Here is a 13,814-nt window from a genome sequence, read left to right as displayed (position 1 = left end):
AGAATGTGGGCGTGACCTAGAGTCAGCCAGCCCATTGGTTGAGGAGAATGATGAAAGGACCAGGCGGCGTGGCCACGCCGGCTCCAACCAAGGGGAGAAAGAGGGCGGGGCCGCGGGAAAGCTGCGCACGCAGCCCTGACCCCCGCGGCCGCCCGCTCCGAGGGCGGGGCGGGGCGGGGCGGGGCTGTAGCTGGGTGCGCGCGCAGCTCGGCGTGCGCCCCGGCGGACGGCCTCCTCCAGTGGAGTTGAGATTTGCCTGAGGCGCCTGAGGGACGCGGCCATCCTAGCCCCAGCCCTGGAGCCTCCTGCGCTGCAGACGCCTCCATCCCGGGGCCCTCGGACCCCAGGGCTCAGGAGGTGGGCGAGGAACGGGCGGCCGGAGAGGACAGTGCGTCCCTTCACGGGTCTTTCCTGGCTGGTCATCAGCCCTACCCCAGACTCCGAAGTCCCCGTTAGGATGCCCCCACGGCCAGCTCCCCGGCGTCTCCCCCTTTCCTTCACAAATGGGCGCCCCCTGCCTCCTCGAGGCTCCCTGCCCGTGCCGAAGGCACATCTGACCCCCCTAGCCGCCGGGCCCGCCCTCCCCAGCCGCCGCTCGTCCCGCGTCCCCACCGGAGCGCGTCCCTCCCGGTGCTATCAGCCTTCTTTTCCCTCGGGTTCCTCCCCAGGCCGGAGTCAGGACTGAACCGAAGCTGCCGTGGGGCCTTCCGATCTCCGGTGAGTGCGTCGGCTCGGCGCCCCTCCCCTGCCCTCCTCCTCCATCCCTGCGCCAGCCCCCCTACCTCAGCCCTCCGCAGCGTCCACCCCGAGCTGTGGTGAGTGACTCCGGACCATTTCTTTATTTGGTAGGGGAGCGGGGGAATCTCGAGGTAGGGTCTCCCTCTAGGCCAGGCAGACCTGGGATTCACTCTGTAGTCTCAGGGTGGCCTCGATCTCACGGCGATCCTCCTATCTTTTAATCCCGCCCCACCCCTCCTCACCGTCAAAAGTGTTGTCCTGCTCCTGCCCCCCCCACACACACACACGTGTCCCTCAGCCACCTCCTCCCCACTGGTTTCTTCTGGCACCCAGGCCTGCCTTTAATCCTGCCCACTGTTCCCCAGTCAAGACATTTTTAGCTACTAGTTATCTCTTTTCCCTGGCCACCCCACAGACGTAGACTCTTCCATTTCTTATCCCCAAACACGAGTTTTCCACAGTTACACAGATCATGGAAGACTTAGTATCCATTGTTTTTTCTTTAAATATTTTTACTTATTTGCAAGTAGAGAGAAGAAAGGCAGGGCTTCCAGCCGCTGCAAATGCACTCCAGATGCATGCGTCACTTTGTGCATTTGGCTTTACCTGGGTACTGGGGAATTGAACTCTATTACTTGCACTTTGCAGGCAAGCACCTTAAGCTCTAAGCCATCCCTCCAACCCTGTTTGTTTGTTGTTTGTTTGTTTGTTTGTTTTAATATTTTAACTTTTTTTGTTGTTTTTTCGAGATAGGGTCTCACTCTAGCCCAGGCTGACCTGGAATTCTCCTACCTCTGCCTCCCAAATGCTGGGATTAAAGGTGTGTGCCACCACGCCCGGCTTGTTTTAATATTTTTATTTATTAGCAAACAGAGAGAGAAAATGGGCACATCAGGGCCACTTCCTGCTGCAAACGAACTCCAGAAGCATGCCCCACTTTGTGCATCTGGCTGCTGATCTGGAACTCTCTTTAGCCCAGACTGGCCTGAGATTCATAGTACCCCTCCTACCTCAGCCTCCCAAGTGCTGGCATAAATGGTGTGTGCCACCACACCCAGCTTCCACTTTTTTTTAATTTTATTTTTGTTTATGGGTGTGTGGTGTTTGTATATGCATCTGTATGTGTCCTTGCAGTGCCTCCATCCTTTTGTCAGTGGTGGCCAGAGTGGAACATCAGGTGTCCTGCTCTGTTGCTCCTCTGCTTGGTCTTGTTCTTGTTTTTTTGTTTGTTTGTTTTGTTTATTTATTTATTTGAGAGAGAGAGACAGACAGACAGACAGACAGAGAGAATGGGCGTCCCAGGGCCTCCAGCCACTGCAAATGAACTTCAGATGCATGCACTCCCTTGTGCATCTGGCTTATGTGGGTCCTGGGAAATCGAATCTGGGTCCTTTGGCTTTGCAGGCAAGTGCCTTAACCGCTAAGCCATCTCTCCAACCCTTATTTTGATTTTTTGAGGTAGGGTCTCACTCTAGCCCTGGCTGACCTGGAATTCATTATGTGGTCTTAGGCTGGCCCCAAATTCATGGTGATCCTCCTACCTCTGCCTCCCAAGTGCTGTGATTACAGGCATGTGACACCATGCCCTGCCCTTTTTAAAATTTATTTATTTATTTATTTATTTGAGAGAGAGAGAGAGCATAGGTGCGCCAGGGCCTCAAGCCACTGCAAATGAACTCCAGATGCATGCACCCCTTGTGCATCTGGCTTATGTGGGTCCTGGAGAGTCAGACCTGGATCCTTTGGCTTTGCAGGCAAACGCCTTAACTGCTAAGCCAGCTCTCCAGGTTCCCCCACGCACACCTTTTTCTCAATTAATTTATTTTCATGAGAGAAAGAGAGAGTACGGGCATACCAGGGCCTCTTGCCAGTGCAAACCAACTCCAGATGCCTGCACCATGTTCTGCATCTGGCTTGACATAGGTATTGGGAAATTGAACCCCAACTGGCAGGTTTTGCCAGCAAGTTTCTTTCACACCGAGCCATCTCTGTTTTCTTGCATCATGTGTAGACAAGTCACCCAACATACTCTTCCTGAAGATGAGCTGAGTACTAGGAACTGGCCTTCACAAGTTGAGAGGCAGAAAGGTCGAAGATGAAGCACAGCCTCAAGAAAGGTTTTGTTAGCCAGTAAGAATATAAACCCAGTGTCACTGCACATCTGGAGCATTTTCTTTGGGCTCAGACTGGAGGCCTAAGGGGCCACTTGGTTAGGATTGGGTTTAGCTGGGAAGAGAATTCCAAGTTAACAGTGGCCTAAACAGCCATTAGGGATTCAGGCCTGTGTTTTGCTCCAGCCTTTGAGGCTGTTGCTTCATCATCCAAGATTGCTGGTCAGCTCTAGCATTACATCCACATTCCAGGCAGAGGAAGGCATGCACTCTCTCTGGAAGGACATTTTCCAGACATTGCTATACTACCTCTAATACCTTGTTATTTATTTATTTAAGAGAAAAAGAGAATGGGCATGCCAGTGTCTATAGCAACTGCAAACAAACTGCAGACATGTGCCACCTTATACATCTAGCTTATGTGGGTACTGGGGAATCTAACTTGGGTCCTTTGCCTTCATAGGCAAGTGCCTTCTTCTTTTATTTGTTTTGTTTTGTTTTGTACTCATTTAATCATATCCACAGTGTGATGCATGCTTCTGGAGTTTGTTTGTAGTGGCAAAAGGCTGTCTATATGCTTTCTCTCTGTCTCTCTATTTGTCACTGTAGCTCAGGGTGGCCTTAAACTCATGGAGATCCTCCTACCTCTGCCTCCCAAGTGCTGGGATTAAAGGCATGCACCAACACACATAGCTCCCTCCTTTTTTATTTTCTTTCTTTCTTTTTTTTTTTTATTTTCAGGGTAGGGTCTCACTCTAGCCCAGGCTGACCTGGAATTCACTATGTAGTCTTAGGGTGTCCTCAAACTCACAGTGATCCTCCTATCTCTGCCTCCTAAGTGCAAATGCTGGTATTAAAAGTGTGCAACACCACACCTGGTTCTGGTAAAGTTTTTCTTGTCATAACTTAGTTTAAAAGCCATACCTAATTCCTAATTCTGAGAATCAGTGGACCTATGACCAAGTAGAAAGTGGGGAGTGGCTTTTGGAGAATATCATATAGGCTCTGAATTATGGATAACTAGTAAGTCTGTTTTGGGCAGAGTTCACTATAGGCCTAGTAGGTGCTAGACCCAGAGAATAGTAACGGCAGGGTAGACCCTGCCTTCTTGAAACTTATAGCAAGGCAGGCGATCTGCCTAGCCCCTCACTCCTAGTAATCCTGTCCAAGTAAAGCCAACTTTTTCTGCCACTCAGCGACCATCTCCCAAATCTGGACAGGCTGATGGGATCAACGGAGAATCCTTGCTCCTTGACATTCAGAAACTGCAGGAGAAGAGGGACATGCTGGACAAGGAAATCTCCCAATTGATATCTGAGTAAGTCTTTTTTGTTTTTGTTTTTCAAGACAGGGTCTCACTCTAGCTCAGGCTTACCTGGAATTCACGATGTAGTCTCATATGTGGCCTCGAACTCACAGTGATCCTCCTACCTCTGCCTTCAGAGTGCTGGGATTAAAGGTGTGCACCACCACACCTGGCTAATATTTGGGTAAGTCTTTTTTGTTTGGTTTGTGTTGAGTGTTTTAAGATACCTCATGTAATCCAAACTAGTCTCGTACTTACTATATAGCCAAGGATGACCCCTTGAACTCCTGATCCTCCCTGCCTGTACCTCCCAAAAGTTGGGAATACAGGTATGGACAACTATGCCTAGCTTTCTGAGAAAGTCTTTTTTAAAAAAAAAATTGTTTTATGTTTATTTATTTATTTGAAAGTGACAGACAGAGAAAGAGAGAGAGAGAATGGGCATGCCAGGGCCTCCAGCCACTGCAAATGAACTGCAGACACATGTGTCCCCTTGTGCATCTGGCTAACGTGGGTCCCTGGGAATTGAAACTGGGTCCTTTGGCTTTGCAGTCAACCGCCTTAACTACTAGACCATCCCCTCCAGCTCCCTGAGTAAATCTTTTGATAGAGTGTGATTAAGATAACTTTAGGGCTGGGCATGGTGGCATACACATTTAATCCCAGCACTAAGGAGGTAGGTAGGAGGACCGCCATCAGTTCGAGGCCACCCTGAGACTACATAGTGAATTCCAGGTCAGCCTGAACTGGAGTGAGGCCCTACCTCGAAAAAAACGAACAAGATAACTTTAGGGGAGCTGAAGAGATGGTACAGCAGTTAAGGGCTCTTGCTTGCAAAGCCTGCTGGCCCGGTTTCAATTCCCAAGTACTCATTTAGTCATATCCACAGTGTGACGTATGCTTCTGGAGTTTGTTTGTAGTGGCAAGAGGCTGTCTAAACACTTTCTCTCTGTCTCTGTATTTGGCTCTCAAACCAATACATAAAAATATTTTAAAAAGTGGTAATAATAAAATAAAATATTTGGGGGCTGGAGGAATGGCTCAGCAGTTAAAGCGCCTACCTGCAAAACCTAACAACCAAGGCTTAGTTCTCCAATACCCACATATAGCCAGATGCACAAAATGGCACATATATCTGAAGTTTGTCTGTAGCTGCTGAAGTCCCAGGTGTGCCTATTCTGTCTCTCTGTTTCTTCTATCTCTCTCTGCTTGCAAATAAGCAAATAAAAATAATTTTTTTTTAAATAAGCCAGGCGGGCCAGGCATGGTGGCGCACGCCTTTAATCCTAGCACTCGGAAGGCAGAGGTAGGAGAATTGCCATGAGTTCGAGGCCACCCTGAGACTCCATAGTGAATTCCAGGTTAGCCTGGGCTAGATTGAGACCCTACCTCAAAAAACCGAAAAGCAAAAAAAAAAAAAAAACCACCCTGGCGTGGTGGTGCATGCCTTTAATCCCAGCACTTGGGAGGCAGAGGTAGGATTTCCATGAGTTTGAGGCCACCTTGACATTACATAGTGAATTCCAGGTCAGCCGGGACTAGAGTGAGATCCTACCTTAAAAAAAAAAGGAAAAAAAAAAACTTTTCAGCTCTTAAGTGTTTCTCTGTGATAGAGTGAGTACCTAGCATACTTAAGGCCTTGAGATAGATCCCAAGCAGTATGCTAACAGCAACCAAAAATTTAACTTTTATTTCAATTTTGATTTTATTCTTGTTAGTTTTTGCTTTTCAAGATAGGGTATTACCCAGGAACTCACCCTATAGCTCAGGCTGGTCTAAGGTTAAAGATGTGTGCTACCACACTTAGCTTAAAATTTAACTTTTTTTTTTTTTTTTTTTTAATTTTTCAAGGTAGGGTCCTGCTTTAGCCCTGGCTGACCTGGAATTTACTATATGGTCTTAGGGTGGCCTCAAACTCACAACAATCCTTCTGCCTCTACCTCCCAAGTGCTGGGACTAAAGGCATGTGCTACCACACCTGGCAAATTTTAACTGTTTTTTGTTTTTTTTTTTTTTTTCTTTTGAGAGAAAGAGAAAGATAGAGAGAGAATGGGCATGCATGTGCCACCTTGTGCATCTGACTTACATGGGTCCTGGGGAATCGGACCCTGGGTCCTTTTGCTCTGCAGGTGAGCACCTTAACCACTAAGCAATCCCTCCAGCCCACAAAATTTAACTTTTAATTAATGCCCAATAACTGCAACCCAGGTGCATGAATTTGGCATAAAATCCCTACCACTGGATTCAGTTCTCAGCAGCCTCTCTGAAAGGGTGGTAATTAGGCTGGGGAAAGCCAAGACTGGGATCTAGAAAGCTGTCAGGAACGGCCACCATGGCTCCTGGTCTCTCTCTAGAGCTATATTCTGGGTTCTACCCCTGGCTGTACCTGGACTCTCTCCTGCAATGGGGTTTTTCCCCATGCCCATCACTTCAAACAGAGTGACAGAGACTGAGTGGTACAGGTTACCAGGATCATGTACCCATTTGTGAATCCCTCAGTTGTGGCCAGGTCATGTAGTACCAACATGGCTTGGGATCCTCCCTTAGGGCATAATACAGGCTTACTAGGAGTGAAGGGCTAGGCAGATCTCCTGCCCTGCTGTAAGTTTCAGGAAGGCAGGGTCTGTCTTGCCATCACTATCTCCTGGGTCTAGCATCTAGTAGATCTGTAGTGAACTTTGGCTAAACAGATGCTTCACTGTCACTGTCTGTCGGGGTCCTCATCAGCATACCTAACAGCATCCTTCCTGTATTTTTCTCCATCCCTCCCCAGAGGCTACAATGTGGATGAACTAGAGGACCACATCTCCCAGCTCCATGAGTACAATGACATCAAGGATATAGGGCAGATGCTGCTGGGCAAGCTAGGTGAGCAGCAGGCTCCTGAGGGGCCTCAAGGGATTAGAAGGTGGCTTCCTCCTGCCTAAGGGTATTGGATTTTGTTCCTGGGCTCCCTGACTTGCCAACTGTTTCATGTTCTCAACTGTTCTACTTCTCTGCCCCAGCCCCTCTTATCATCAGCCTCTATCCACCGCCACCCACCCCCCGCACTGCTCAGCAATGCAGCATTGCAGCCCTTACTCAAATCCTGGGGATTTCTCAAACACCAGGCCTGCTTTGGAGCCGCCTTGAACAGAGCCGCAAGCCTGTGGACCGAGGGGTCCTATTGAGATACCATCTGCCTCCAGTGCTGGTTTGATAAACAGATAGAAGGTCCAGGGTGATCCCTTGTGATTTAATGTGGGATTTTGTTCCACCTCCTACCAAATCTTGCTATCGAGAGACTTTGAACCAAAGCAAATACCTGTATATCTGGGCTGGCTAGGGTAGCCTGCTTTGGAGGTAGGGCTGGCTTGGAGGTAAGGAAATATATAGGTGACCTCATACAAACTCAGTAGTCCCTTCAACTGGCCCAGATAGGCTCTGTGCTCAGCGCCAATGGGATGGTGGTCTTCAGAGAGAGGGGTGTCTACCCAGTTGCTACATGAGTTTCAGCGCTTGTTGCAGAAACCTCCATCAGCAAGCATCCCATTCCATAGCACAAAGTGTTTCTCTGTGTTTCACTGGAGTATGTATGCCAGAGGAAGGGAAGAAGAAAGCAGGAGGGAAATGTGGATGACTGAAGAGTGACCAGGGCCCGAGAAGAAAGGATGTGCAGGGCTGGAGAGATGGCTTAACATTTAAGCACTTGCCTGTGAAGCCTAAGGACTCTGGTTTGAGGCTCAATTCTCCAGGACCCATGTTAGCAAGATGCACAAGGGGGCACACACGTCTGGAGTTCGTTTGCAGTGGCTGGAAGTCCTGGCATGCCCATTTTCTCTCTCTCTCTGCCTCTTTCTCTGTCACTCTCAAATAAATAAATAAACGTGAACAACAACAAAAAAAGGATGTATAGCCAAATATGGTACATACCTGTGAATCCCAGCACTCTCGAGGCTGAGGCAGAAGGATTACAAGTTCAAGGCCACCCCGGGTTCCAGCCAAGCATGGGCTGTGTAGGTAGACCTTGTCTCAAAAAAAGGTGGGGGGAAGCCAAATGTGGTAGCACATGCCTTTAATCCCAGCACTCAGGAGGTAGGATCGCTGTGAGTTCAAAGCCACCCTGAGACTACATAGTGAATTCCAGGTCAGCCTGAGCTAGAGTGGGACCCTACCTCAGAAAAAAACAAACAACAACAAAAAAAATGGGGGGGTGCTAGAGATATGGCTTTGCGGTTAAGGCACTTGCCTGTAAAGCTTAAGGATCCATGTACAACTCCCCAGGATCCCCCATAAGCCAGACGCACAAGGTGATTCATGCACAAGGTTGCATATGCTCATAAGTGGGGGGTGCACGTGTCTGGAATTCAACTACAGTGGCTAGAGGCCCTGGTACACCAATTCTTACTCTCCCCCCCCCCACCCTCTCTCTCATTAAAAAAAGGCTAGTTTCTTGGCTTGCCTCAAAAAAAGAAAGGAAGGAAGAGGCTAGGCATGGTGGCACATACCTTTAATCCCAGCACTGGGGAGGCAGAGGTAAGAGGATTGCTGTTTGAGATTACAAAGTGAATTCCAGATCAGCCTGGCCTAAAGTGAGACCCTACCTTGAAGAAAAAAAGGGGGGGTGAGGGGCTAGAGAAATGGCTTAGCAGTTAAGGTGCTTGCAGGCAAAGCCAAAGGACCTAGATTTCCCAGTACTCACACAAAGCTGAATGCACAAGACCACACGTGACTCTATGCAAACTGGTGGCTAGAGGCCCTGGCATGCCCATGCTCTAGCTCTACCTGCCTCTTTGTTTCTCTCTCTCCCAAATAAATAATCTCTTTTTTAAATCAAGCATGGGGGCTCTGTGTCATTGCTGCCCACTATGAAGATCAAGCCTTGAGTGTTCTGGAAGTAGTGGCACCACAGTGGCCTGGTTTTGTCCTGGCCACCCAAGTTCCACACAGTAAAGCTGATGTTCTTGTACTCAACAGTCTCCACGCTGAAACCTATAGTGGGAATGGTGGTCACCATTCACCCAGCTTCAATTTGTACAGAATTCTTGACTTCCCTGAAGCATCCAGGCCTACCCTGAGGGTGCACATTTCTTTTTTGCCAAAAAGGCCCTTGAAGAGGTTCGCAAAGATTATTCCCCATGATTGTGGACAGGTGGAAGCAACACCAGCCAGAGACCTGTAATCCTGGCAGGCTGTTAAGGCAAGAGGACCTCATGTTTGAGGCCAACCTGTAATGCACTGAGACCCTGTCTCACCACCACAACCACCTGCCTTTCTGGCCATTTTTGGTCTCTCTATCATTTAAACTCTCTTCATTGTCAGAGATTTCGGGAAGTGTCACTCTTCTTTGTCTGTTGGTTGTAGAAAGGCTGCCAAACCCTGTTGCCACTCAGCGGCTGCTGCTCCAAGCCAGGCGTTGGTTTCGCTCCCACCACAAATAAATTTTTTTTTAATTTTATTTATTTATTTATTTGAGAGCGACAGACACAGAGAGAATGACAGAGGGAGAGCGAGAAAATGGGCCCGCCAGGGCTTCCAGCCTCTGCAAACGAACTCCAGACGCGTGCGCCCCCTTGTGCATCTGGCTAACGTGGGACCTGGGGAACCGAGCCTCGAACCGGGGTCCTTAGGCTTCACAGGCAAGCGCTTAACCGCTAAGCCATCTCTCCAGCCCCACAAATAAATTTTTAAAAGTGTTTATATTTTATTTTTTACTTATATTTAAGAGAGAAAGAGGCAGATGGAGAATGGGCACACCAGGGCCTTTGGCTGTTGCAAATGAACTCCAAAAGTATGTGCTACCTTGTGCATCTGGCTTATGCGGGTCCTGGGGAATCAAACATGGGTTATTTTGCTTTACAGGCTGGTGCCTTAACTTGAAGCCATCCCTCCATCCCTAAAAAGAAATATATTTTAAAAAATCAGGCATAGAGGCACATGCATGCCTGTAATCCTAGCTTTCTAGAGGCTGAAGCAAGAGGATGGAGAGTTAGAGGGCAGCCTTGGCTACACAAAGAGACCTTGTCTCCTAAACAAAACTGAGAACATTCTTGTTAGAATCATCTGGAGTTCTGTCATTTCCAGATGTTAGAGCCTGAGACATAACCCTTTTCTGTGTACTCAGAGTTTGTTTCTTTGATTTTAGAAACTTATTTATTACAGAGAGACAGAGAGAATGGGTGCATCAGGGCCTCCAGCCACTGTAAACGAACTCCAGATGCATGTGCCACCTTGTGCATCTGTTATATGTGGATACTGGAGAATCAAACCTGGGTTCTTAGGCTTCGCAGGCAAGCACCTTAACTGCTAGGCCATCTCTCCAGCCCCTTTTTCATTTTTGTTTTTGTTTTTGTTTTTGTTTTTGTTTTGGCTCTTTGAGGTAAGGTCTTGCTCTAGCCCAGGAATTAGTCTCAGGCTGGTCTCGAACTCAACAGCAATCCTTCTACCACTGCCTACCAAATGTTTGGCTTAAAGGTGTGCCATCATGCCTGGCTAGTTTGTTGTTGTTTGGTTGGTTGGTTGGTTGGTTTTTCAAGGTAGGGTCTCACTCTTGTCCAGGCTGACCCGGAATTCATTATGTCGTCTCAGGGTAGCCTCGAACTCTCAGCAACCCTCCTACCTCTGCTTCCTGAGTGATAGGATTAATGGCATGTGCCACCATGCCCAGCCTGGCTAGTATTTTTTTTAATATGTTTTATATATTTATTTGCAAGCAGAGAGAGAGAGGTGGGGGTGCAGGGGGAGACAGACAGAACAGGCACACCAGGGCCTCCAAAGCTACTGCAAATGAACTCCAGACTAATGCACTATTTTGTGCATCTGGCTTTATGTAGGTACTGGGGAATCAAACCCAGGTTGTTAGGCTTTCCAGGCAAGCACTTTAATCACCGAACCATCTCTCCAGCCCTCAGTAAGTATTTATTGGGCACTTTCTCTATGCTAGATACTCTATAAGATGTGACACTATAAAAGGGACACTGGAAAGCTTATCCTCATATTGTCTGGGTTTTAGTGTTTAGAGTGGGCAGAGTGATCAGTCCGTAGATAACACAAAGTGATATACTATGTTAAGTACTATGAAAGAAACAGCAAGGGAAAACAATGGTGGAATCCTAGTACTAGAAAGGTGTTGACTGGAGCATCAGAAGTTCAAGCTCATCCTCAGCTACATAATGAGTTGGAGGCCTGAGATGCACCAAGACCCTATCAGAAAAGAGGGAGCTGAGCATAGTGGTACATGCCTTTAGTCTCAGCACTGGGGAAGCAGAGGTAGAAGGATGGCTATGAGTGTGAGGCCAGCTGAAGTCTACAAAGTGAATTCTGGGTCAGCCTGTGCTAGAGTAAGAAAACCAAGAAAAAGAAGGAGTAGTAGTCTAAATAAGATGATGTGGTAGGAGGAAGCAAGATAAGGTTCTGGGCGGAGGCCTGTAAAGAGACTTTTCCCAGCAGAGAAATGACAGGTCTGTTAGGGAGAGCAGCAGGAGGAACTGGATCCCTGGGCTGCAAACTTGAAGGGTTGGCTGGAAGCCCTCAATAGCTCAGGTGTTCAGGCATGGGAGATGATTGACATTCTAAGCAGATGACTTGCTGCTCTGTGTGGTAAAGGAGTCTAGGAGAGCTTCGTTTCACTCTGAAAAATGAGGTGACTTCGAGGAGAGTCAAGTACTGCAGACCAACCCTTGAACATTTGGTTGGTATGTGGTGGCCAGGCCATGCTCACAGGGATGACACTTGAGGAAAACGGGGCCTTGGCCAATTGGGCAAGGTGTGAGTCTGCACACTGGCTGCAAGCCAGAGGTAGTGTCCTGGGAGAGTCAAGGCAGTGTCCCTAGTCCCAGGTTTTCACTGTTCTGCCACTCCTCTCCACTACATAGTAATCCTTCTTTATTTCCTTCCTTTCAGCTGTGATCCGAGGTGTCACCACCAAGGAGTTGTATCCAGAATTTGGACTGGACATGAATGACTGAGCAGAAGCTTATAGACTTGTCTAAGGCCCACAGGGACAGACTGATGGGGACATTGAGAAGCAGACAGCCCAGTCAGTGCACCTGCTTGGTTTTCTGAGAAACCCTTTTCTGAAGAGCCAAATTAAGTTCAGAATGGATCTTAGAGAAGAGGACAAGTGGAACTGGTATTTCCAGCTCCCAGGTTCCTAGGTGTCTCAGAGGTGCTTCTGTATGGATGTATGTGTCCCCTTGCTTAATAAACATGAGAATCTCTGGGTGTGATTCTGATCCCTGTCTTCTAATGTCCCCTCCCCCCAGTCCTGCCTGGGAGAGAGGCAGCTGGCCTTGGATTAGATCAGGCTTACTCATGCTGGGCCTTATGGCCATCATTTCTATGCAGTCTGTGAGGAGCTAGTGTTACTACCACTTCTTGCAGATGGGGAAACTGAGTCAGACAAATGACTTGCTTAGGCTCACACAATGGTAAGTGGCAGAGCATGGGTTTGAGCCCAAGATTGTGCTCTGCGTGGAGGAGAAGCAGGTGAAATCAGGAGTGAGACATGCCAGTGTGGCTCCCACAGCTTTGTGTTCTTCGCTTTTTGGAAAAATGTGTAAGTTTTCTTTGTGTTTTGGTTTTTGAGGTAGGATCTCACTCTAGCCCAGGCTGACCTGGAATTCACTATGTAGTCTCAGGCTGGTCTTGAACCCACAGCAATCCTCTTAACTCTGTCTCCAGGGTGTTGGGATTAAAGGTATGCACTACCATGCCTGGCTTATTTATTTATCTGAGTGACAAAAAGAGGCAGAGAGAAAGAGAGAATGGGTATACCATGGCCTCCAGCCACTGCAAACAAACTCCAAACACATGTGCCACCTAAAACTTTTTTCTTAACAACTTCCATAAATACAAACAATCCCCTCCCTCCATCCTCTTCCACCTACCGAATCCCTTCCAGGAATCCCTTTGTTAAGGGTTTTGTTTTGTTTTGGTTTGGTTTGGTTTGGTTTTTCTAGGTAGGGTCTCAGTCTGGCCCAGGCTGACCTAGAATTCACTATGTTTTTGGTTTTGTTTTGTTTTTTTTTTTTAATTTTTTGCTCATTTATTAATTTGAGAGCACACAAATAGAGAGAAAGAGGCAGACAGAGAGAATGGGTGCACCAGGGCCTCTAGCCACTGCAAACGAACTCCAGATGCATGCACCCCCTTGTGCATCTGGCTAACATGGGTCCTGGAGAATTGAGCCTCAAACCAGGGTCTTTAGGCTTCACAAGCAAGTGCTTAACTACTAAGCCATCTCTCCAGCCCTAGAATTCACTATGTAGTCTCAGGGTGGCTCAAACTCATGGCAATCCTACCTCTGCCTCCCGAGTGCTGAGATTAAAGGCATGCGCCACCACGCCTAGTTTAAGATTATTTATTTATTTATTAGAGGGAGAGAGAGTGTGAGAATGGGCATGCCAGGGCCTTTAGCCACTGCAAACCAACTCCAAATACATGTACCACCTTGTGCATCTAACTTACGTGAGACCTAGAGAATCGAACCTGGGTCCTTAGGCTTCACAGGCATGGGCCTTAACCGCTAAGCTATCTCCAGCCAAAAAAAATTTTAAGGGAGAGATGGCTTAATGGTTAAGGCCATTGCCTGTGAAGCCTAAGGACCCAGCTTCGATTCCCCAGTACCTACGTAAACCAAATGCACAATGTGGTGCAGGTGTCTAGAGTTCGCTTGCAGT

The 13,814-nt window shown here is 47.9% G+C and overlaps 1 protein-coding gene across 1 annotated transcript; it reads left to right on the top strand.

Annotated features, from left to right (window-relative positions):
* Window positions 1–47: 47 nt before the first annotated feature.
* Swi5 (SWI5 homologous recombination repair protein) lies at window positions 48–12,362 on the top strand. Its single transcript, XM_045130102.1, has 6 exons — window positions 48–104; window positions 191–357; window positions 669–717; window positions 4,046–4,167; window positions 6,929–7,023; window positions 12,037–12,362. Exons 1-6 carry the CDS (start codon window positions 48–50, stop codon window positions 12,099–12,101), a joined length of 555 nt encoding a protein of 184 aa, XP_044986037.1. The 3' UTR covers window positions 12,102–12,362.
* Window positions 12,363–13,814: the final 1,452 nt, after the last annotated feature.

Source organism: Jaculus jaculus, chromosome 1 (genome assembly GCF_020740685.1).
Source record: "Jaculus jaculus isolate mJacJac1 chromosome 1, mJacJac1.mat.Y.cur, whole genome shotgun sequence".
NCBI lineage: Eukaryota > Metazoa > Chordata > Mammalia > Rodentia > Dipodidae > Jaculus > Jaculus jaculus.
This window is presented reverse-complemented; position numbering and strand designations above follow the sequence as displayed.